The 22,544-nt window shown below is 50.8% G+C and overlaps 1 protein-coding gene across 2 annotated transcripts in view; it reads left to right on the forward strand.

Annotated features, from left to right (window-relative positions):
• tbc1d22a (TBC1 domain family, member 22a) overlaps window positions 1-22,544 on the forward strand; it is a 142,146-nt gene that overhangs the window by 67,747 nt on the left and 51,855 nt on the right. For both annotated transcript variants that reach the window (XM_035427162.1, XM_035427161.1), the window contains exon 10: window positions 12,683-12,758. In XM_035427162.1, coding sequence (XP_035283053.1) covers window positions 12,683-12,758 — 76 coding nt within the window. The remainder of the gene's footprint in view (window positions 1-12,682; window positions 12,759-22,544) is intronic.

Here is a 22,544-nt window from a genome sequence, read left to right on the forward strand (position 1 = left end):
TTGAGTAAATGAGACCTTGAGACCTTCAGATAATAGTTGTTGAAAAGACCATGAAACTGATTTGGTCGCAGTGAATTTATATAGCATCAATTGAACCATCTAATACTACAGCTCAAGGGTGTCCCAGCTGATGTGTGGCTAAGGGGAGTTCCTTGTTGATGGGGAAGGCCAAAGGTTTCGAGAGTCCAAGATCGATTTGGACTGGAAGGAGTGAATCTGCCTGCATTCTCGCCACCGCGGAGGTGCAGAGCCGAGAAGCACTTGTCACCTTGGCTGCTAAAAACGGCAGCCGTTAGCCCGGCTACGGCAAAAGTGCGTCTGCAAACATCTCGGAGGTGATAGCGGGTGGCTGTCACATCCTTGGCCCGGGCAAGTCCAGGCCAAGCTTAGTGTGGCTGCAGGGGTCCTCAGAGGACATGAGCAGGTTCTGCACGGTGGAGTTCTGGTCCCTGTTGTCGAGGCAGGCTGTTCGAACTGGTCTCTCTCTCTCCCCCCTGCGCTGAGGCAGCCCCAGAGGCACTTCAGTGGCGCCCCCTGTAGGCAGCCTCCCTCATCTCCCCTGGTATGTATGTTCTGACACCAGGGGCTGCTCCAAATGGGAGGGGCCCATCTCCAAAGGGGTGTGGCCTTGCTCCAAAGAGGAGGGGTAGGGATAAGATTAGGGTGGCACCAAACTCTGCCCATTTGGAGGTTGGCCACACCCCTTTGGAGCCAGACAAATGCCCTGTTGAGCCTCGACCGGTTGCCATTATGACAGCTATTTAGCAGACGCTCTTATCCAGAGCGACTTACACAACTTTTTTTTTTACATAGCGACCGTTTATACAGCTGGATACGTACTGAGGCAGCGCAGGTTAAGTACCTCGCTCAGGGCTACGACGGCCCGCTCCTCACCCGTCCTGCTACGCCGCAGTGCCGGTGACGCCCGGCTCCGCCTCCGGGAGTCGAGCTCTCGGCGTCTCGTCAGTCATCCCTCACGAGCGGCTTCCCCGCCGAGCTCGCCTTTGTGTCTCCGCCACACGGAAGCAGGAAGCGCGACCCGCTCGAAAAGCGCGCGCGAGCAAATACCCTCTCCCTAGTTAACCTCGTAAATTCTCCCGTCCTGTAGACAGAGGGAACGTTTGAGCTTTTGTGAGGGTTTTGATTCGCCGTCCCCGAAGGCTTCGGCGCGGGAATCCGCCAGACACAAAGCCGGGCTCGTGTGGCGGCCTCCGCCGGGTTCCCCCGTGTGAAACAACAGCGGAGGGAAGAGGGCTCTGCCTTCCTGTCGACACCAGCTGTCTGAGTGGATGACTGGCAGCGGCGTAAGCCCCGCCCCTTCCCCGGTGACTGACAGCCGCTCAGAGCCATTTAAAATCCTGGATTTTGCTCGGGCTGCTCATCTCTCTGATTTGTGTCAGACTTGCAGCAGTGTTGCAGTTCAGGAGCTGAACCTGACAGTTTTAAGTTTAAGCCAGTTTGAAGTCCCCTTAAGAGCCTTTTGTGTTTCTGGAATGGCATTTCACTCATTGGAGGACAGGGCCCTTTTGTTTGTTACCGCTGCAGCCCCTGGTCTCATGCTGATGTAGAGCATGTGTACAGCGGTTCCTCAGCATTGTGTGCCAGAGGGCTACAGCGTGCCCGTGGCAGGCCTTTACAATTCCAGCCTCCTCCTCCTCCTCTGTGCCTGTGTACACCTGCCTGTCACTCAAACCTCACTCCTGTGTTTGTCCCTTCAGCTGGTCTGTTTAACCCTTTAAGGTGTACGGTCACAAACATGCGAATAGAATGTTCATAACTGAGCATTCTAGTGCTGATGTAACAGTCACTGCTGGTGATTTAAACAATGGAGTTCTAGAACGCTGACTTAGTATATACATTCCGAAAACCTACTCTTCAAAGGGTTTATGCGAGTGAACACCCCCCCCCCCTTTTAAAACACATTAAGCACATCGCTCTCCTGGCGCACCCCTCCTCCAAACATTTCTCTACTCTGGCGGCGAAACCGTGCGGAAAGTGCCCATCACTGCCTTCATCCCGAAAACTCTGCATCTGTATCCTTGGCTTAGGTGCTGGAAATCCAATATCAATAAAAATCTTTCCCCAAATCCGCCGTCAATCTTTTACCAACTAAGTGAGGATAAAACTGCCTTAGCCGCCGGAATGCCCCTTCTGAGGAGAGCTGGGATCCGCGCCTGAGAGGGAAAGTGGATTTCCTCTGCAGGGAAAGCAGAAGCTTTGCGTGGGTTTCCTCCAGGTACTCCGGTTTCCTCCCCCAGCCCAAAGACACGCAGGTTAGGCTAATCAGAGAGACTGAATTGCTTGTAGGTGTGAGTGTGTGGGTGCATGATGTGTTTTGCCCTGGGATGGATTGGCGACCTGTCCACGGTGTATTCCTGCCTCTCGCCCAGTGCATGCTGGGATTGGCTCCACCCCACCGCGACCCTGACCAAGGATAAGCGGGTTGGATAATGGATGGGTGGATGGAAGGGAAAGTGACTCGGCAGTGGTGGGATGTCCTGGTGTCTGAAAATGGCGGTTATTGTCGCTTGTTGGACCTGTCTCTGTAATTTTTGCTCCTTGTTTCCTCTTCTCTCTCTTTGTTTTACTCTGACATACTCTCTTCCCTTTATCCGTCCCTCCCCCTTTCTCTGGAAATGCTGTCCCTCTCTCCCCTACTTTGAGTGAGTATTACACACTCAAACGCAGTATGCAGACGTGCAGATTGGACATACTTAAGAAGCAATGCAGTAAAAATACCCTTTGTCCATGTTTTGAAGCCATTTTCTGAATAGCCCAGAAGTGGTTTTGTCGCCGCTGTTGTTGCATTCTGCTTCTGCTTCTGCGATCTGCGATTGGAAACAAACGATTTTCACCTTGCAGGTGTTTTCTGTGAAGAGCGCTTTCCTCTGCCTACGTCCAGAGGTGCGATGAAAACTGAGAAAAGCTCTCTCTCTGCTGAAGGGCATTTCTGTGCTCCCGAACCTCTCTAGCCGTGGCCAAGGCTACAGGGCCGAGACTTCAGCGACGCCACCCTCTCCCACCAAATTGTTTTCGTGCTCAGTGGAAAATGGAGGAAGGCTTATTCTCTCCGCTCACGGTCACTGTCGCACGGTGCTGTGCGGCTGAGCGCTTTGGAGTTCAGCTGCAGGGACTGTAATGAATGGGCATGTCCTCAGCCAGGCTGCTTCCCTGTTTTTGCCCTGCTTAATTTCCCGTAGTCACTCTGGAAGGGCCTCGCCTGGCTTCGTTAAATTCTGCAGCGCTTCCCGGTTAAGTGTTTAAAAGACTTTTTTTTTTTCTTTCCGTTTCAGATCCAGGCCTATCGCGCGTGTTTTTCCACTCACACCTGCAACCTTTCAGAGCGCTGACCTTTCAAAGACATCTCACATTCTGCTCAGCCTCATGCAAGCTCCTGCTCTGCACAAACTTATATGCGGTCTATATTTTTCTACAGTTTTTCCCTGCACTGCCAGCAATTAGTTGATAATAATAATAATAATAATAATACTTTTTATTTCTATGCCACTTTTAATGTGAACAGTCTCAAAGTGCTGGTGTGCTGTATCTTTTGTATTTTGAACACCCTTGGCCAGAAGCAGGCCCAGCACACGTGTTGGAAGCATCTGATTGCATTTAATCATCATCGTGCTTCTGGCACATTCGTGAAGTGCCGCGTGCGCTGTGGATGTCCAGCCCAGTGCCGTAAACGCCTGGCAGTGTGCAGCGTGGTCAACTGCCGTTTTCTCTGGAGACACACAGTTTAATTAGCCTAAATATGAATTTTTTTAGACACTCTCTGGGAGTCATTCAAATACATATTTGGCACTTGTTTTTCTTGATTTACCCTTGGGCCTAGCTTAAAGTCACCAACCCAAACAGCCTTATTATCGCGAAACAACTTACTGTTTTGCAAATATTGAAACGTCATTCTATTTTGTCTTGCGTTTGTTTCCGACTTCCCGTGTCCAACATTTTATATTAGAACCCCCCCTTCTTATATTAGAACCCCCAGATGTTGCACCTGGCTGCAGTAAACATGGAGAGCTGAGCCTGTTACCCAGGATGCATTGTGGGCGGCGGGGGGCGGGGGAGCACAAGTGGTCCTCCAGCTGCCTCGGCAAGATTAACAGCCCTCCTCGAGGCCCCCCCCCCCCTGCAGATCAGGGCTTGGGGGGTGGGGGGAGAGGTGGTTTGTGGGGGCTAGGGTGGAGGGAAGGATCACAAACTAATTAAGGTCATAATGGAGTTCAGGACTGTTAAAATTGTTTATAAATCATTAGGGGGAAACAGGCCTTCCCTTGTGTCCCGCACATAATTAGGCGGAGCCAAGGTCACGATAACAGCCTCGCACTTCCTGGTGCAGAGCGAGCGTGCTCAGAACTGCTGCCGTGGACGCAACGCCGACTGCATGCAGGATGGGGGGTTTCCAGGACCCGCCGATCCGCCTCTTATATTGTTCCCTAAATAAATATGGACTGCCCCCCTGGGGGCTCGTAGACAGTGAAATACACTTTCAGTGATATTAATGAGCTGCCTGCTTATTTAGCCTATTTGTTGGTTGGGGGGAGTGAGGCTTTTACTTCAGTGTTGCTGGAGGTTTGTTTTCCTAATGTCATTGGTTTTTTGATGTAAACAGTGCGAACGTGGCAGCAAATTAAGCGCTGGAATTGACCTTGTCCTCGCAGACTGTCATCGCTGGCTCAAGTGAATTTCTCTTCATACAGGCCGGGCGAAATGGAGCGGGCTCTCAGGTTGAGTTAAAGTCGCCATAGCTCTCGTGAGCGACAGACCCCAGGACTGATTATGTCCCTTTTGACCCCTCGATTTTGACACCGCTTGGCTCCGCCTTCGGGGGGGGGGGGGGTCAGCTGGTCTCAGCCCAGAGTTTTGATTGGACGTCAGACAGCAGATGGAGTTTGAGGAGATGCCTCAGCTTATCCACAGTGTTTTCCATTGTACAGATGGACCTGTACAGATTTGCAAACGTCTCTGCAACTGTGCTTTATTTAGACTCTTGAGATCCTTGGAAGAAAAAAATGGCATTTATAAAAATCTTTGGAAAATCTTTAGTTCATCACAACCTGATGAAGATTTACTTGCGGTCGTAGATAAATAAAATGAATCTGTCTGGAGAAAGCCCATCTGGCAGTCTGATTTGGCAAATGCGTATCTCTTTGCCCGATAGAAGGTTATATTGTTTTTATTGACAGAAACATTTTGACGAACCTCTTAATGACCTGCGGTCAGCCGCAGCTTTTCCAGGCCTCTCCCGGCAGGCTGTTCATCTGTCCGTTATCCGGTTAACATTGATTGACGCGTCATCCTCGATATTCCAGCGGCGCTAACCCCTGGGAAACGACGCCGCTCAGGCTGGGCCGACGCCCGGCTCAGGAGCATCGCTGCGCGGAAGAGTGCAGGGACTGCTGGGGTGTCTCTGTCTCTCTATGTCTCTGTCTGTCTCTGTATCTGTATCTGTATCTGTATCTGTCTGTCTCTGTCTCTCCCTCTCTTTCCCTTTCTCTCTCTCTCTCTCTCTCTCTCTCTCCCTCTCTGTCTCTGTCTTTGTCGGTCTGTCTCTGTCTGTCTTTGTTTCTGTTTCTTTCTCTCCCTCTGTTTCCCTTTCTCTCTCTCTCCCTCTCCGTCTCTGTCTTTCTCTGTCTGTCTCTGTGTCTGTCCCTCCCTCTCTTTCCCTTTCCCTCTGTCTCTCTTCCTCTCTGTCTCTCAAATTTTATTGGCATGGCAACTGCAGGCATTTGTGTTACTAAAGCAGGTTACATAATAAAACTATGTACAATATGGATGATAGATTAAGAAAAAAAGATTCCTACAACAAAACTGACCATATGTGATGTTAGGTATGTGTGTGTGTGTGTGGAGAACTTAAGCTCAGAACCAGCTGAGTGAGGGAATTATTTTCTTTGCTCAGCTCTTGGTATTGCACAGCTTTGTATTGATGTGATGTGGGGATCACTATGTTTTAAGTGCTTCCAAAATTTGATTGCCCTTTTTTGTACTTTGTTCTTTGATGAGTAATGGGTTTTGGCCTAATTCTGCCCTGCATACATTCTTTGTTTTGTGTTTAGTTTCCTGAGATCTGCATCTTCTTTAGTATTTAGTCTTTATTTGGGTTTACTGCCAGGGCCCAGGTCTGGCAGTACTGTTCTAGCAGATCAAGGCTTTGCTGTAACCCCTGTTCAGTGGAGGACAGCAGGACTAGGTCATCTACATAGATCAGGCACTTAATCTCTGAGTTGTGTGAGACCAGGCACTGCAGATTTATATAATTGTTAAAAAAAATTGTATAAAAAATGTTTTCCAATTCATCACTATGGATATTGAATAGGGTTGGGCTTAGGCTGCAGCCCTGTGAGGAGAAATGTATGCTTTTTTTGTCAATTTTTATATCGCATTTGTTTCCTGTGTACATTGATTTAATGAGATCATAGGTTTTACCCCCTACACCACTTTCAATAACGTTGTAGAATAATCCTTGATGCCAAATAGAATCAAATCTCTATCTCTCTCTCTGTCTCTCTCTATATCTCTGTCTCTCTCTCTGTCTTTCCATCTCTCTGTCTCACTCCCTCTCTCTTTCTCACTCCCTCTCTCTTCCCTCTTTCTCTGTCTCTCTCTTGCTCCGTCTCTCACTTTCTCTTTCCCTCTGTATCTGTCTCTGTGTCTCTCCCTCTCTCCCTCCCTCCCTTTCTCTCTCTCTCCTCATCCTCGAGCCCCACAGTCAGGCCGCAGTGGGCAGTGGGCGGGGTTTACACTAACAGGGTACACTGAGTATAGCGGGAGTGATCTGCCGCTCAGGCGGGGGCCAGTGGGAGCCGGCTGGGGCCCTGGGGCCCTCTGTGTTCAGAGGGAGAACAGACTGCATCGCCTTCCCATTATAGACTGGGCTCATTCTCTCATCAGATTAGTGAGCTCAGAGTTCCATCTGAAAGCAGACACACACACACACACATACACATAGACACCACACACATTAGCACACGCACATACAGTCGCGCATTAGGACACGCACACAGGCACGCACACAAACCCACACACATACATACACATGAACATTAATAGACACGCGTGCATACACACTTGCATGCGCGCACGCAAACACACATATACATGCGCACACATACACGCACACACACATATGCATGGCCACAGATACACGCGCACACACATATGCATGCACACACGGACAGAATCTGCTAAGTGATCAAAAGCAGAGAGAGTGGGGGGGTGGGGGTGGGGGGAGGCGGTGGAGCATCATTGTTGTGTCATCTCTGACAGTGACTTTGAGATGTCTGGGAGATAAGTACATGATCCGTGATTGTTTGCACATGGAGACGAGGGGCTCAGGCGGATTTTCTCTGATAACAGGCTTGCTGAGGGAGCAGGGTCAGGGATTGCAGACAGGCAGCTGTTTGGGAGCCCAGCCCCCCCATCAGAACAAGAACACGGTGTTCATGGGCCACGTCGCCCCTTCACATCAGTGTAACCGATACTGGTGTCCATCTCCGTTCTCTTGCCTTTTCTGTTTCCGTGCCAACCTCTCCCGCCCCCTGCTCAGGGAAGGATGTCGTCTCCTGCCCTCTCCTCCATGTGCGGTGCAGCGCAGTCGCTGCTCGTGAATTTTGTAAAAAGAATAACAGAAATGAATAAAAGGAGACGGGGAAAGCCTCCAGCGTTGTGAGTCACGCTGCGTGTCTTTGCGGAACCCGTGTGTGCTGAGGGCTGGTGTGCGGCGCACCCGCTGTTCTGCGAGCGCCGTTAGCACGAGGGTCGAGACGCCGCCGTTAGCGCACGGGGCAGCTGTGCAGCGCCTTGACCTGCAGCTGCAGCTGGGGTCCTGCGGGGTGGGGGTGGGGGGTTGGGGGGGGGATCCGCTCGTTTCTTCGCCCCCCACCGGCTCCGTAACCACGCGCTCCTCGTTTGGAGTCGGCGCTCGTCTCGTTCCGGGTGTTAATCAGGTGCAGGCGGAGCCCGTGGGGGCCGCGCCCTTTGGGCCCCGAGGCAAGCGGATCAGAGCTCAGAGGCCCCTCCGGCCCTCTCCACCGCGCATAATTAAGCCTTCGGCCCCAGTGCCCCCCCAGGCCCGCTTAGCAGGGTCCTGTTTAACACACGGAAAACAGAGCGCGTGGCCTTGAGCAGAAATACTCACCATTTCCACCCCCCCGACCCCCCCCCCCATGCCCCCCCACCGCTTGAAAGCTTGATGCCCCAGCCTGTGCTCGGTGCCCCGATCGAGAGGCCAAAGGTCAGCCAGGCCGGGGCCCGTAGGCCGGGGCAGCCCTTTCCTGGGTCACATGACTCAGACGAGGCAGATGTATTCAGTGCGTAGCGCTCGGGGGGGGCGCGGGTTAATGGAAATCATTGGGTGTCCAGGGTATTTACTGCTGCCGGTGCTCACCGCTGGAGCCTGCATTAAGGAGGACGGGCGGCCTATCTGAAGCAGCTTTAATACGGCCGATGGAATTACAGCAGCCTATGGGAAGGCTTAATGCTCACTTAAGTCTGACCCTGGGCTGTAATTTAGCAGGGAATCGCATTAAGGGTCCAGGGGAGAGCAGGAGGGAGCAGGAGCTTCAGAACGAATGAATAAGTAAACGGGTAAATAAATAAATAGGAAGACCCGTCAGTCGGACGGGCGTAATGAAAAGCGCTAGTCCATAAAACACCTGGCGCCGCGGCCGGGCGCTCCGCATCAGGACCCATCAATCGCCGTCCCCAAATCAAGACGCGCCGGCCGCCGCAGGTGCGAGCGCGTGATGAAGCGCCCGTCGCGGGCGCGAGGGTCTCTCGCGCGCCTGGGCCGCCCCCCTCCCCCCCCCCCCCGGGTCTTCGGTGGGGTACGGAGGGGCCACACCCAGGTTGCTGCGGTGACGGTGCAGGCTGGACAGGTGGCGGCGGGGATGCTGTGGATGTGCTCCTCTGCTGTGGGCTGCTTTGGGCTGAGAGATGAGGCTCACAGAGTGATGTGCTGTGAGTGAGTCCACTTTCCTTCCTTTGTTTATTAGAGAGAGAGAGAGAGAGGGAGTGGGAGAGATAACAGAAAGTGATGAAGAGAGAGGGAGAGAACAGAGCGGGCAATGGAGAGCTGGTAGGGAGCGAAGGAGAGACAGGGAGAAAGAACAGAGAGAGTGATTGAGAGAGGGGGGGAAATAACAGAATTTGACAGAGAGAGAACAGAGGGAAGGAGAAAAAGAGAGAGAGAGAGAGAGAGAGAGAGAGAGAGAGAGAGAGAGAGTCCCTCTCTGGGAAAGTCCACTCTGCGCCAGCATAAATCCAAATGAATCTACATGCAAACACAGTTGGGAATCAGCTCTTCTCTTAGATCATAATAATAGTAACACATTATAATAATAGTAAAAAATAAATAATCATTGTAAATAATAATAATAATAGTTAAAAAAAAAGCATAATAATAAAAGGAGAAAGAATTAAAAGGTAAAACGGCACTTTAATTATGTCAAGTCCTGTTTACTCCATCATGGACTACCCATTGTGTTTGATTGCTCTAACTGCAAATTCAGGTGGATTAGTAGAAGCTTTTCTTCATGGCTTCAAGTTGCTACATGGGCCATGAGCCACTTCATTTCCTGAAAGGGTGCCTTCTTTAGACTGAATAAATGAGTCATTTTCCCTTCATAAATGAAGGTTATAATGAAGGGTTTTGCTCGTGATCTTCTCCAGGTTGCCGTGATACACTTCCTGTCTGTTATTTTCAGTAAGGGTACCAAGGTGACATTTATTCTTTGTGTCTTGAATTCTCTCTGAAGTTGAAGGATGCTTTATTCTTTATTAAGATGACCCAATTTGTAACCCACGCAAGCACACACACACGCGCGTGCGGGCGCGCACTCACGTGCATGCACATGCGCACGCACACACACACACACACACACACACACTCACTCACAGACACACACTCCCTTGTCTCAGGCACACACACGCACTGGCGGTGCATCTGTCCTCCCCAGGCACACGCACACTCGCTTTTTCCCACACGGTGACCCGCCAGCTCTCACCGGGGCTCCGCCCACTCGATCGGCGTGCCGTTCGGAGGCCGCCCCCGCCCCGCTCCGCGCGCCGTTCGCGTAATCGCCCTGAAATACGAGCCGCCATCAGCGCTATTGTTTATCGATATCCGCGTCTTCTGCCTTTGTGTCGAGCGGGGGAGCGTTATGATTCATCGCTCCCGGCCTTCGGTCCTCCCTCCCTGCCGCCGTTTCTCTGTTTCGATGCCCGGCCCAGCGCGCCCCGGTCCTTTAACCCTGTAGCCGGTCGCTCGTGTTCTTTTTTTTCTTCCGCGGTCCGAGCACTCGAACCCGGGTGGCCACGCCCCTTCCCGTGCTGCGCGCTGCCCCGGTTGGTCGGAGGGGCCGACTCTCCACTGGAGAGAGTAGTAACGCCGCACTCTGGGTCAGAGGATTAAGCTGAATATTATCGCTTAATTGCCCTGCTCGCCATTCGCCGCACGTAGCCGTGGGGGGGGGGGGGTCAGTCGATCGTGATTACTCTTAGTTAATAAGTGGCTGTGTGCCTGTAAATGTGTTCAGGTGGAATTGGCGACTGCGCCGCAGAATTTGCTGAGTTTGCGTTTGTCCTCGTTTCCGTGGTTTCGGTGATGAAGTGACGGGGGGACGGCGGTGTGACCCGCTTGGCTGCCGCCAGTGTTCCCTGAGCCCGCCCCGTAATTTACCCACAACGCACCGCGTCGCTCCCTGTGACCTCGGAGCACGCGACCGCCTGGTAGATTACCCACAATCCCTCTGGTCTGGCAGCGCCCCGTGGGTGTGGCGCGAGGCTCCGTACCGCCCTGCTCAGAGAGGGAGCGCTCCCGCTGGGGCGGGGGGTGGGGGGGAGCTCACCGAGTTTAATTTTACAGCTGGGTGGAACTGGGGTGGGAGGAAGTGGGGGAGTGGGGGGGGGGGGGGGGCACCCAGGTCTGGGCTGACGGTCCAAGGGCACGCTGTCACAAAGGCAGGACAGGAGGGGAGGTGTGGGGGGGGGGGCAGAAGCTGCTGTGAGGACCGAGCGGTTTGGGGATAAGGAGTGATGTGCTTTTCAGGGCGATGCACCTGTGTGGATGGGTGACCAAGGTCGCCCCGTGAATACAGAGGAGGGATTTACGGCCTCTCTCAGTGAGGTTTTAAAACGCAGAATCACCCAATTAGGCATTATTCTGCCCTCTTTGCTCATCATGTAAAAGGCCTTTTTTGCTCAAAGATTTTATTGACCGTTTCCCCTTACAAATGTCCACAGTTCCACAGAGACAAATGGATAAAACGCAGAGAAACAAATCAATTACTTAGCAGTTACGAGCGTGACAAAAAAGCATGAAATCAATAATTGCATAACTAATGCATGAAACTAGCGTAAAAATGCCCAGTCCCTGAAAATCAAGCCTCTGCCTCTAGCCTGGACCAGCCGTTCCTCGAAACCACATCACATGACTGTCAGTTCATGGCCTATCAAACAAAATACCGCGGATGGATGTCCCATAAAATCCTCCGAGGCGTATTTCAAATCATAATACAGCCCCTCCACTGGGAACTGTGCGCTATAAATTACTGGATCCCATAGAGAAAGGAGAACTCTCCTCCAGGTATACTTACACTATAACCAGTGCTGCTGAATGCCGCAGCATTTTCACTCATTTCACCTAATGCCCATATTTAATCCCAGAGTTCCCTCCGTTTCCCTTTTAACTGGGGTGGCAGTGTAGCATCGTGGGTAGGAAGCCGGGTTCGCAACGGCTGATGATGTTGTGGGATCAGTCCCCAGATGGGAACGCCACTGTACCCTTGAGCGAGGTGCTTAACCTGAATTGCTTCAGTAAATACCCAGTTGTATAAATGGATTGCCAGTAAAAAGAATGCATGCTGTATAAGTCGCTCTGGATAAGAGTGTCTGAGAGTGCTAAATGTCTGGAATGCGAGATGCGTGACGGTGTTCTGAAGCGTCTGGGCATGCTCAGAATAGGTGCGCGCGAGAGGGAGTCTTTTTCCTCCTTACAGTAGGGAGAACGCATGGGGTCGTGTTTGCTTCTGATTAGCGTAGCATAAAGTTTGTAGGTAATTTTATATTCAAATGTAATTTATTTTCCAAATGCTAATTTTAATTCTCGAGAATCATCTGTCATTTATCTTCCAATCAGGCTTATTTTTAGCTGAGAAGACTAATGAAAATACGTAAAGTTGGGTAGGGCTGGTCCCCCCTGTTAGAGCCTGTTTCAAGGTCACCTGTGAAAAGAGTCGCTCTCTGCCAAAAATATAAAGGAGGAAAATAAAAAGCCAGAGCGGAAGTTTGTTTTGGTGATGCAAGGGTTTGGGCGAGACGTCCCTGGCTGTGAGATTCTTAATTCTCCATTTCACATTAATTCTTGAGTGTGAAATCCAATTGTCAGCTGGGAAGAAGGAGGGAGGGGCGTGTCTGAGACTGCAGAGAGGGACCGGAGATGCTCTGATATAAAACGGGAAACGGACTGACGGAGAGAGGCCATGAATGAAAACCAGGATGAACGCAGAGTCTCTGAAGCGTGTTGTTTTGTTTTTTTTGAGAAGGAGGCGCGTCAATCTGGTACGCTCTGGTACGCACAGGCACCCGAAAGGCCACCCCAGGCCCGGAAGGAGGCGTTTCATCCCAGTAACTCTCCTCTCTTCTCCTCTCCTCTCCTCTCCTCTCCTCTCCCAAGGACAACTACACCTTCGCCCAGCCGGGGATCCAGAGGAAGGTGCGCGCTCTGGAGGAGCTGGTTAGCCGGATCGACGGTGAGTACGAGCGGCCGACCCCGCCCTTTCCGGACGAGCGTCCCCCCCCCCCCCCCCCCTCCTCACCTGCGGGCCGGGGGCGCCCCCGGTCACACGCGCCAGGCCCCCGGTGAGCTGGGCCCTTCACGGCGCGGGCGCGGCCGCCGGCTGCAGTTTGGGGGAGAGGCATTGGAGCGTGGGCCTCTCTCATTACTTTTTATTAAGGCCCCATAATCAAAATTCAATGGCAATTTCTGCGAGGCGGAGCGGCGGTCCGGCGCGGGCCCAGCCAGCCCTCAGCCTGCATTAAGCTCAATGATTGTTTTAATTTGGGGGGGGTGGGGGGGAGTGGGGCGGGGGGGCGGGGGGGGGGGGCGCTGCGGGTATTCATGAGCCGCCTTTCTCCACGCCAGCCGTCTTGTTTTTCTCCGGCTTTGTTTTCTCTCCGCGCTTCACTCAACCGCCGAGTGGGTTCTGAGGCTCCGCTCTCTGTTTTCGGCTTTTTCTTCCCCCTCCTTTTGCTTTCTGTGTTACTCGTCTGTAACCTTTCTCCGGGAAGGCGGCGGGGCCGGCTGTTTGAAGGGGTTGTTTAAACATTCTGGAGAACCTTAAATGTGTTTTTTTTTTTTTTAAGGTCGCCTGCTGAATTTTCTTCTCCCCTCCAGAAATCCTGGGCTGCCGTTCTCTTTCTGTGGTTATGTAACGCTGAACCGGTGTGTTTGTGCTCAACCTTGCAGAAAAAAAGAAGTGCGGAAAATTATTCCTGGTAGTGCATGATTAAGAAGAACGTTGCACACACTGTTTCTCTGTCACGTCTTGCAGAAGCACTGAAAATATTTACCTTAACTGTTAGCATATTTGTTTTAGTCTTCCAAAATAGATATTTCACGATGTAATATAACACATTAAACTGGAGAATAGAATTTTAATGAACCTATCTTATTATCTTCAATCCTTTGTAAGCAAACTTGTTCTCCTCTATCCTTCACGTTTTAGGGCTTTGGAAGTCCTGTCATGTAGTATTTTCCTGTATATATTCCCGTGCAAGAATGTGCAGCGTGTCTCATTTTGTGCATTCAAACGGGGTCGGCTAAGTGTCTGCAAAGGAACCGGCGGGAGAGAGAACAATTGGCATTTGAAAAGAAGAGTTTCAAAGGAGTTACGCTCCTAGCTAAACGCTAATGCGCCCGCGCTGCACTGCGAACTACTGTTACTGTAATCGGAACAATTTCAGCGGCGGAGACATGTTTCTGCGTTCGTTCCGCTTTTATGCGAACGGTGTGTGTGTGTGTCGTCTGTCGGGGCTGGTCTAATGGAGGGGGGGGGGGAGCGTTTTGGGAGTCCCGCGGAGATCCACTGATCTTTGGTTGTGGCGGCGAGGCGGAGCTTCCCGCTGGCGTGGCAGCGATCAGCAGGCTCCTCGCCGGTCTCTGATGCCTCGATGTGCGTACGCAGCACACCTACGTCTGGGAAGTCTGAGAACGCAGAACTCAAAGACAGGGCGAAAAAAAACAACATAAATCCGCACTGGGTAGCAATCTGAAAAGAAAACGTCAGGCTTTGTTACATTTTTTTGCGATTCGTCTGGGTGTACATGGCATTTCTGAGGCGCCAGGCTTTGGTCTCAGCTCGAAATGATCTAGACTTTCACCTCATTTCACCTCATAGAATAAGAAACCACAAGTGTTTTTTTTTTTTTTTTTTCAGTTCCCTGGTTCTTTCACTCTTTTTCACTCAATCTTTCTCTCTGTCAGAAGTGGGCCTCTCTGGTAGATTGTTGTCTGGGCGATGTTTGCGGTCGTTAGCTTGCCGCTCACGCCCGGGTGTTTGCCGGCTCTTCTGGGGAGTCGGCGTCTGTAGAAGCTTTGAGATGACGGGACGATGGAGGGCTGAGGTAGCCAAGTGTCTCCCCGAAAACGCTTAGCGCAGTTTAATGTGCTTTTAATGCGGTGTGCTCCTCAGACTGAGCGCAACGCTCAATCGTTTACTCACTTCTGTCATTTACGTAGAATTACCCCGTCTGCATGTTCAAAATCCCAGTCATTTTATTTTCAGTTTGGTTCCCGTTGACCATTTTTGGAGCTAAATCGTTATCTGTATGAATGGAGGGCTGTTGATGGGTGGAAGTTAAAATGTAAACTGTATGAATCAGCGATTCACAAAGGTGAAATTATCCACTAATACCTCTGCGTTTTGGGTGTGGTTCTCTCCCGCTCCCAAGCAGGTTTGCATTTTGGAGACTGATTCCAAAGTTCTTAGGAACTGAAGCAGTATTTCTGCTCTGCTAGGTCATTTTGAAGGACCAACTAGGCCCGGGCTGTCACGATTGAGAAATTAGGGTTAATGAATAATCGTGAAGCGAAATCGCTGCAGTGAATGGTGTTACTGTCAGGGGGTTGTGCGAAAACAATGACAAAAGTAATTACTGTAGCAGTCTATTCAAACACAGTTTTCTGTAATTGTTTTCTATGCAGTTACGTATGGAGCCAGTAGATGCGGCTCCTGACCTCTGTCTTTGTTTCTGTTTGGCTGTGTGGCCCACTAACGGCATTTAAAACGGTCATTACCACCCTCGGCATTATTCATTAGGTTACTGCTCAAGCATGTTCGTCCAGTGTTTCCCTAAGAAACGGCCTTTTATTGCATTTATTAAAAAGAGACACTTTCTGCCTGCGGCAGTTGCAAAATAAATGAATGGAGATAATTGCATTAGTGTAAAGCAAATAAAAATAATTAGGCTTATAGGCTTAATATGAAGCAAGAGGAACGACATGCTGTAGCGTTGTAGGCTATTTCCTGTTAGGACTCCATTTTAAGCATTCTCCTTGAGGTTCTGTTCTTCTGGGAATACCAAACAGCGGTACGGAATACCTGTTCTGAGTTCTCTCTGGGCAAATGCACATACATTTCTTGGTTGTTGTCAAGAAAACAAACAGGCTGAATCTGTATGGGCTGTCTCTTTTAAAATTGACATTAGATGTCTTTTTACCACCTTACAAACGGTTAAAAGATTACTTTCCATTTCAAAAACTGCGAGCTCTTTCAGAACCCATAGGACTCTTTCCTTCTCTCCAGTAGCCTTGACCAGCGGGCTAAATTCAGTTTGGGGTCCAACTGCTGTCAAGAAGGGGAAGAACTGCATGTGGAAGACGATGAGTAGAGGGAGGCATCTTCTTAAACACGCAACTGCTTTCAGTGAACAGGGAAACAGGTTACAAAATAGCGCCCCCTCTGGTCAGTCAGTTAACCTGCTGTCTGGCAGCGCCAGCTGGGTAAACATGGCACGCCTCCGGCGCGGAGTTGGCACACGGCTGCACCCGTCGCAGAGGGAGCGCGCTCACCTCGCCCCGTGTGTTGCGTTAGATTAATGTGTAACTGACCTGCGTTAAAGCGGCTCGTTCTAAACGGGGTCCTGCAGTGTGGGCGGTCTCTTTCTTTGGCCCGCCCCCGGTTTCCCTCCCCTCCCCTCGGCTCCGTGGCGTATCCCGCGCGGCGTCTGGGGCTTGCAGGACGCGAGTCGGAGCACGTTTAAGAGACAGGAGCCGTGACTCGGTACCGGTCACGCGCCCCGCCCCGCCCGGCCCTGGCCGCACGACCCCCCCCCGACGTCCTTCAGGGGGGGACGCGGCCGCTCCCTCGCCCTCCGTTCAGGGGAGCCGGGCCGCTTAATCAGTGCCCAATCGGAGAGCTGGAGACGGGGCGGTCCTGCCAGGGAAGTTCAGAGACGGGTCCTGGAGAAGGGGGGGGGGCTGCAGCTGTTGAACATTTGGCGGTTTTCACGCCTGATCACCGCTTCATTTATCAGCTAATTAAAGCAGATTCGGCAATTAGGTTCGCGCGACGGTTCCTGTCACCGCGGGCGCTCGAGGCCACACGGCCGCTCCAGGAGACGAGGCTCGTCGCCGGGCGGGCGGGGGGGGGGGGGGGGGCGGCGGCATTCCGGAAGTTTCTAAAAGCTGACGAGCAGGCGTCAGGCCTCAGGTCATAGCCTGAGAGCGTCAGGTTCCTTGCCCTCCAGCAGGAGGTAGCGTGTGACAAAGTGTCCGCACCCGAACTGCGTCATCCATCGTTTAGTTCCGTGAAGTTGTTCAGAGCATACAGCATGCCTGGAAATAATGGAATCCAGGTTCACTTGGTTCTGATGTCAGTGAAGGCATAGCAGTATTGAGCAGAAAATGAGAACGATGATCGTGTGTTTCTTAGTTTTGTAATGGCGTGTCGGCCATGTTGGTGGGGTTTCCCTAACAGGGGAACGGGGTGATGGGACGTGACCTCTGAGGCCCCTTCCTGGAGGAAATGGAACAAAGTCAGAATATCTACCCCCACGGTAGCTCGGTGATGTTTCATTCGGCTCTTGCCTGTTTCTTTCTCTCTCTCTCACTCTTTCCCACTAATCTCATGTTCTTATCTCTCCTTATCTCTCTACCTTCCTCTATCTCCATCTTTTATTGTCCCGCCCTCTTAATATCTATCCCCCTTTCTTCATCTTGCTATTGTTGTGTCTCAGTCCCACTTGCTACTCTTTATGTTAAACGCTCCCTGTGAAATTGTCCCCTGTGAAATTGAGTTTGAGTGGTGGTTATTTTTAAGTCACTCAAGGGGGCCGTTCCTTGCTTTGGAGACTTCATCCGAACAGTGGATTACTTGCCTATTATTTTTAAATTGCCTCCCTGTAACAATGTACAATGTCAGCTTTAATCAGACTTCAGCTATATCCAGAACAGCGCTGTGTTTTACATCTCATTCGCTGCTATAATAGAACGCAGGCAGGATAAATCAATCCTTGTGTCTTTTCATAAATCTAAGCGTTTGCGTTACCTGCGCGACTGCCTGTCTCTCTGCTTCTACGGGGGGGATGGCGGGGGTGGGGTGGCGGGGAGGGGAGGGGAGGGGAGGGGGGGTGCTATCTTCTCGTCCCTCAGTTCTCTCGCGGACCTGCGCATGTTTGGGACCGAGGGTCTTGGTTGCCACGGAGACGTGCTCTAATCAGCGTTTCCCGTGTAGCATTCCGGTGTTTAAACATGCGCCTTTAATGGACTCGCGTGTCCTCAGCCATATGGCTCTTCTCTGTCAGGTGACAGGAAAGACCTTATTTGTCGTGCCAGGTCCCAACACTTCGGCGCAACATGACAGCTGTCCCCCAAAGACTGCTAAACAGGGCCTGCGACAGGACGGGGAGCGGAGCAGGAAGTGTGCTGGAAGCAGGAGTCTCACACAGAGAGGGGAACAAACATGCTCTTATGCTCGCTTACAAGCATGCACACACACACACGGACACACACGCACATGCACACACGCATATGCATGCATGCATGCACACACACACACACAGACTCTCTCTCTCTCTCACGCACACACATGCATGCACGCACGCACGCACGCACACATACACAAAGTCTCTATCTCAGATAGATGGTGGTATACAGGTATCTCTCCTAAGAGACAGGTCACTGTGAGTTTGGTATTATACAGGTATCTCTCCTGAGAGACAGGTCACTGTGAGTTTGGTATTATACAGGTATCTCTCCTGAGAGACAGGTCACTGTGAGTTTGGTATTATACAGGTATCTCTCCTGAGAGACAGGTCACTGTGAGTTTGGTATTATACAGGTATCTCACCTGACAGACAGGTCACTGTGAGTTTGTATTTATACAGGTATCTCTCCTGACAGACAGGTCACTGTGAGTTTTGTATTATACAGGTATCTCTCCTGAGAGACAGGTCACTGTGAGTTTGGTATTATACAGGTATCTCTCCTGAGAGACAGGTCACTGTGAGTTTGGTATTATACAGGTATCTCTCCTGAGAGACAGGTCACTGTGAGTTTGGTATTATACAGGTATCTCTCCTGAGAGACAGGTCACTGTGAGTTTGGTATTATACAGGTATCTCTCCTGAGAGACAGGTCACTGTGAGTTTGGTATTATACAGGTATCTCACCTGACAGACAGGTCACTGTGAGTTTAGTATTATACAGGTATCTCTCCTGACAGACAGGTCACTGTGAGTTTAGTATTATACAGGTATCTCTCCTGAGAGACAGGTCACTGTGAGTTTGGTATTATACAGGTATCTCTCCTGAGAGACAGGTCACTGTGAGTTTGGTATTATACAGGTATCTCACCTGACAGACAGGTCACTGTGAGTTTAGTATTATACAGGTATCTCTCCTGACAGACAGGTCACTGTGAGTTTAGTATTATACAGGTATCTCACCTGAGTGAATGGTTGCTGTTTGTCAGGTTTAATACAGGTGTCTTACTTGACAGGCAGCTCTCTGGTATAATTCCGGTATTTCACTGAGAAACGGGTTACTGTTTGCCTGGTACGATCCATCATCCCTGAGAGACAGGTGTAATACTGGTGTAACGCTGGTGTCTAACCTCTCTCCATCGCTGTTGCCGCTTGCTTATTGCTGCCCCTGTCTCCAAGGTGACAAATGACCAGCAGGCAGTTTGTCTGGCCCTAATCCCTCCGGGCCGGCGCTGTGGATTTCGGCAGCGCCTCCGTTTATTTGACTCATTGGCGATGAGAGCGATGTTGGGCTCACCGCGCCCCCCCCCCCCCCCCCGTCTGCCGTCCCCGGGGCCGGGGAAGAGCCCACACTTTCACCCAACGGCTTCAGTTCATTCCCGGGTCCATGGTTACCGGCCCCGGCCTTCTGAGTTATTGACCAATGGGGTGCAGGTCAGAGATATTATGTGATCTTAAATGGCTCTCATGTTGCCGTGGAGAGTGTGAGTGGTTACAGGTGACACGCCTGATTAATATCACGGTGGCTGCTGTCTAGTCCTTTGTGAGGTATGATTATTATCTGGGTGGCTGTAGTCCTTGGTGACATTAGATTAATGTCCAGGTGTAGCTGATCCTAGGTGAGATTAGATTAATAGCAGGGTGTCAGGGTGTGGCGCGAGTTCATAGTAAATTAACAGCCAGGGAGTTTCCGTAGTCTGTAGTGGTATTAGATTAATATTAGTGTCTGTCGTCCTTACTGACATTAGATGAATATCAGGGTGTCTGTTGCCCTTAGTAACCTTAGATTCATTTTAGTATGTCCATAGCCCTTGGTGACCTTAGATTATCTGCAGTTCTAGGTGACATTAGATTTATTTCATGATGTGTGCGTAGTCCTACATTAGGTGACAGATTGATGCCAAGGGTGGGTCTTGTCCATTAGATCAATGTCAGAGTGTCCGTAGTTGTAGGTGACATTAGATTAATACCAGGACATCTGCAGCCCTCAGTGATTTTAGATTAATATCAGAGTGACTCTATTTTTGTTAATTCTGAAGAACACAAAATTGAAAAATCATAATTTCTCCACAGCAGTCACCTTTAATGAGCAGAGATCAGCTGGATTGTAACACGGTTTGGCAGAAAGCACGGTAGAGGTTCGGGTCAGCGGTGTCCACTGAGCTTCTGTGTGTGGTCCGCTCACATGCCATTTATAATAGCACTAATGCTTAAAACAAGCACACAAGCTTGCTTACAGGTCACTCATGAATTCCGGAACATCTGCTGTCCTGCAGGGATTTAATTATGACACTCCGCTGTAATCAGATATGCTGTGAGGAAGCTGAACTCGTAGAGTTTCGTCCTCCTGCAGTATTGGTCAGTGTCCCTGTACATGTGTCGGTTTTATCCAGAACACCGCGTCCTCTTTGCCTCTTATCACACCTGTTACATCATTGCCACGTGTCATATTGACATCTGATTGGCTAATGCATGATGCAAGCAGGCTAGGTTTTGTGAAGAGTAGTTTGTCTTGGAGTTTATTTTTGCAGGGCTGACAGCTGCTTGCATGTATTTAGGACTTAGACATTTGGGCTAGTCAAAGGGTATTGCATCGTTTTACTCTGTGAAGAAATACGTTTCTTCCAACCAGTCCTCTTTAACTCTCTGTCTGTGTGTGTGTGTGTGTGTGTGTACATGGGCCTGCGTGTGTGAGCAGTTAAGTGTAGTGGAGAGAGAAGCTGAATGGGAGCAGAGCTGTGTTGCAGCTGAGAGGCGATTCTGTAATGGGGCAGTTTGGGCACTCTAATGCCCTTAAACAGGCAGTGTTGCTGTCAATCATAACTCTCTCCAGCCCATGTTAAAGCGTTTCTGTCTGGCAGAGTGAGGCACTAAAATGGCGGTACCCCCTGTTCGTAGCGCATGGCTAGCACCCAGCGGGCTGAAGAGCATGATGCTGACATCATCAGCCACCTCATCGGAAGCTAATGTAGCGGCTATGGGGTGTTTTTGTAATGAGGCCTGAGACAGCGTTTTCCACTCGTTTTAATTAAGCACCAGCTGATTGGCTTTCTCTCAGGAGGGAGGTGTTGCATTTGTCCTGTAGAACTCCATTAACTGGCGAGCTGCTATGCAGCAACAACATGTACAGGCTGCACTGGCAACATGTGGGGGTCCAGTGCCTTATTAAAGGACATTTCAATGGCGTGTGTGTGTGTGAGGGAGAGCCTGTGTGTGCGTTCATTTGTGTGCGTGCACGTGAGTATGTGCGTGCGCCTGATGTGTATGTGTGTATTTGCATATGTGTGCATCTGTGTTTGTGTGTGCGCAAGCATGCATGTGTGTGGGGGTGCATACGCCTGTGTGCGTATATGTGCTCGTGTGCCTGTGTGGGTACATGCATGTGAGTGTGGGTGGGTGTGTGCACGTGTGTGTGCACGTGCATGCATGTGTAAGAATGCACATTTATCGCAGAGCGGTTTTTGCGACAGTGGCTGTCCCGCGCAGTGCATAAGCGGGAATATGAAAGCCGGTGTGTGCGCGGTAAAGTGTAGAAATCAGCATTTCTGCAGAGCGCTACTGTAAGAGCTGTGGCATGCTGTGCGCTCTTTCATTAGCGCTGCTTACATCACCATGCTGCTCGGAGGAGAGAGGCCAGGCCTGTGTCTTCTGCTTTTCCTTGTTTACTTTGTCTCGTTGATGGAAGCCTGCGCTGTGACTGATGTATTCTCCACGCACCTGACTGCCAAATTGATATTAAATCGCGCTGTTAATGCGCTATGCGCCGTGTTGAATTACGCACGCCTTACCTGAACAGATGCAGCACAGCTCTGAGTTCTGCGCGAGTAGGGCCTTTTACTGCATTTAAGGCAGCCAGGTCCTGGCTGTTTTTCTTTGTATATCCAGCCCTTTGGCATGAAAACGATGTGTGTGTATGTGTGTGAGTGTGTGTGTGTGTGAGTGTGTGTGAGTGTGTGTGTGTGAGTGTGTGTGTGTGTGAGTGTGTGTGTGTGTGTGTGTGCACATTTCTTGTTTGCTCAGAACCCCACAAGGTTCTTTATCGCCCTGCGTAAGGCAGAAAATAGCAGCCCCCCCCCCTTTCCCTCTCTCTGTGTCTCTGTTTATTTTGTTCTTTCTCATTCCCTCGCTCTCTCTCTCTCTGTTTTTCTGTGAGGAGATCGCTGTGCTACAGAGGCTCTGAGGCCTGGCTCATTCCAGACGCCACCCTGGGCTTTGTCACAGGCTGTTTTAGCCAATCAGGAGCGTTGCCAAGCGTCGACCCCACTTCCTTAACCTATCAGGAGGCTTTGTCAAGCGTCGACTCCACCTCCTTAGCCAATCAGGGGGGTTTGGCGCAAGCCGCAGGGACGCACAGCATTTAATCGGCCTATAGTTACCCTGAACCTGCTGGTACTCTTTCCACACAGCATCTTTGAATCTCTGCGCTTTGAATTGTATCCGCGATTCACTGTCTCAACTCTTCCCAGCCGGGCTTAAAGAACCACCGGGACATAGAGAGAGCAAAGGCCCATTCACTGCCTCTGACCGTGAGAATCCACAGCCTCTTTTATAGC

Source organism: Anguilla anguilla, chromosome 7, assembly GCF_013347855.1.
Source record: "Anguilla anguilla isolate fAngAng1 chromosome 7, fAngAng1.pri, whole genome shotgun sequence".
In the NCBI taxonomy this organism is placed as follows: domain Eukaryota; kingdom Metazoa; phylum Chordata; class Actinopteri; order Anguilliformes; family Anguillidae; genus Anguilla; species Anguilla anguilla.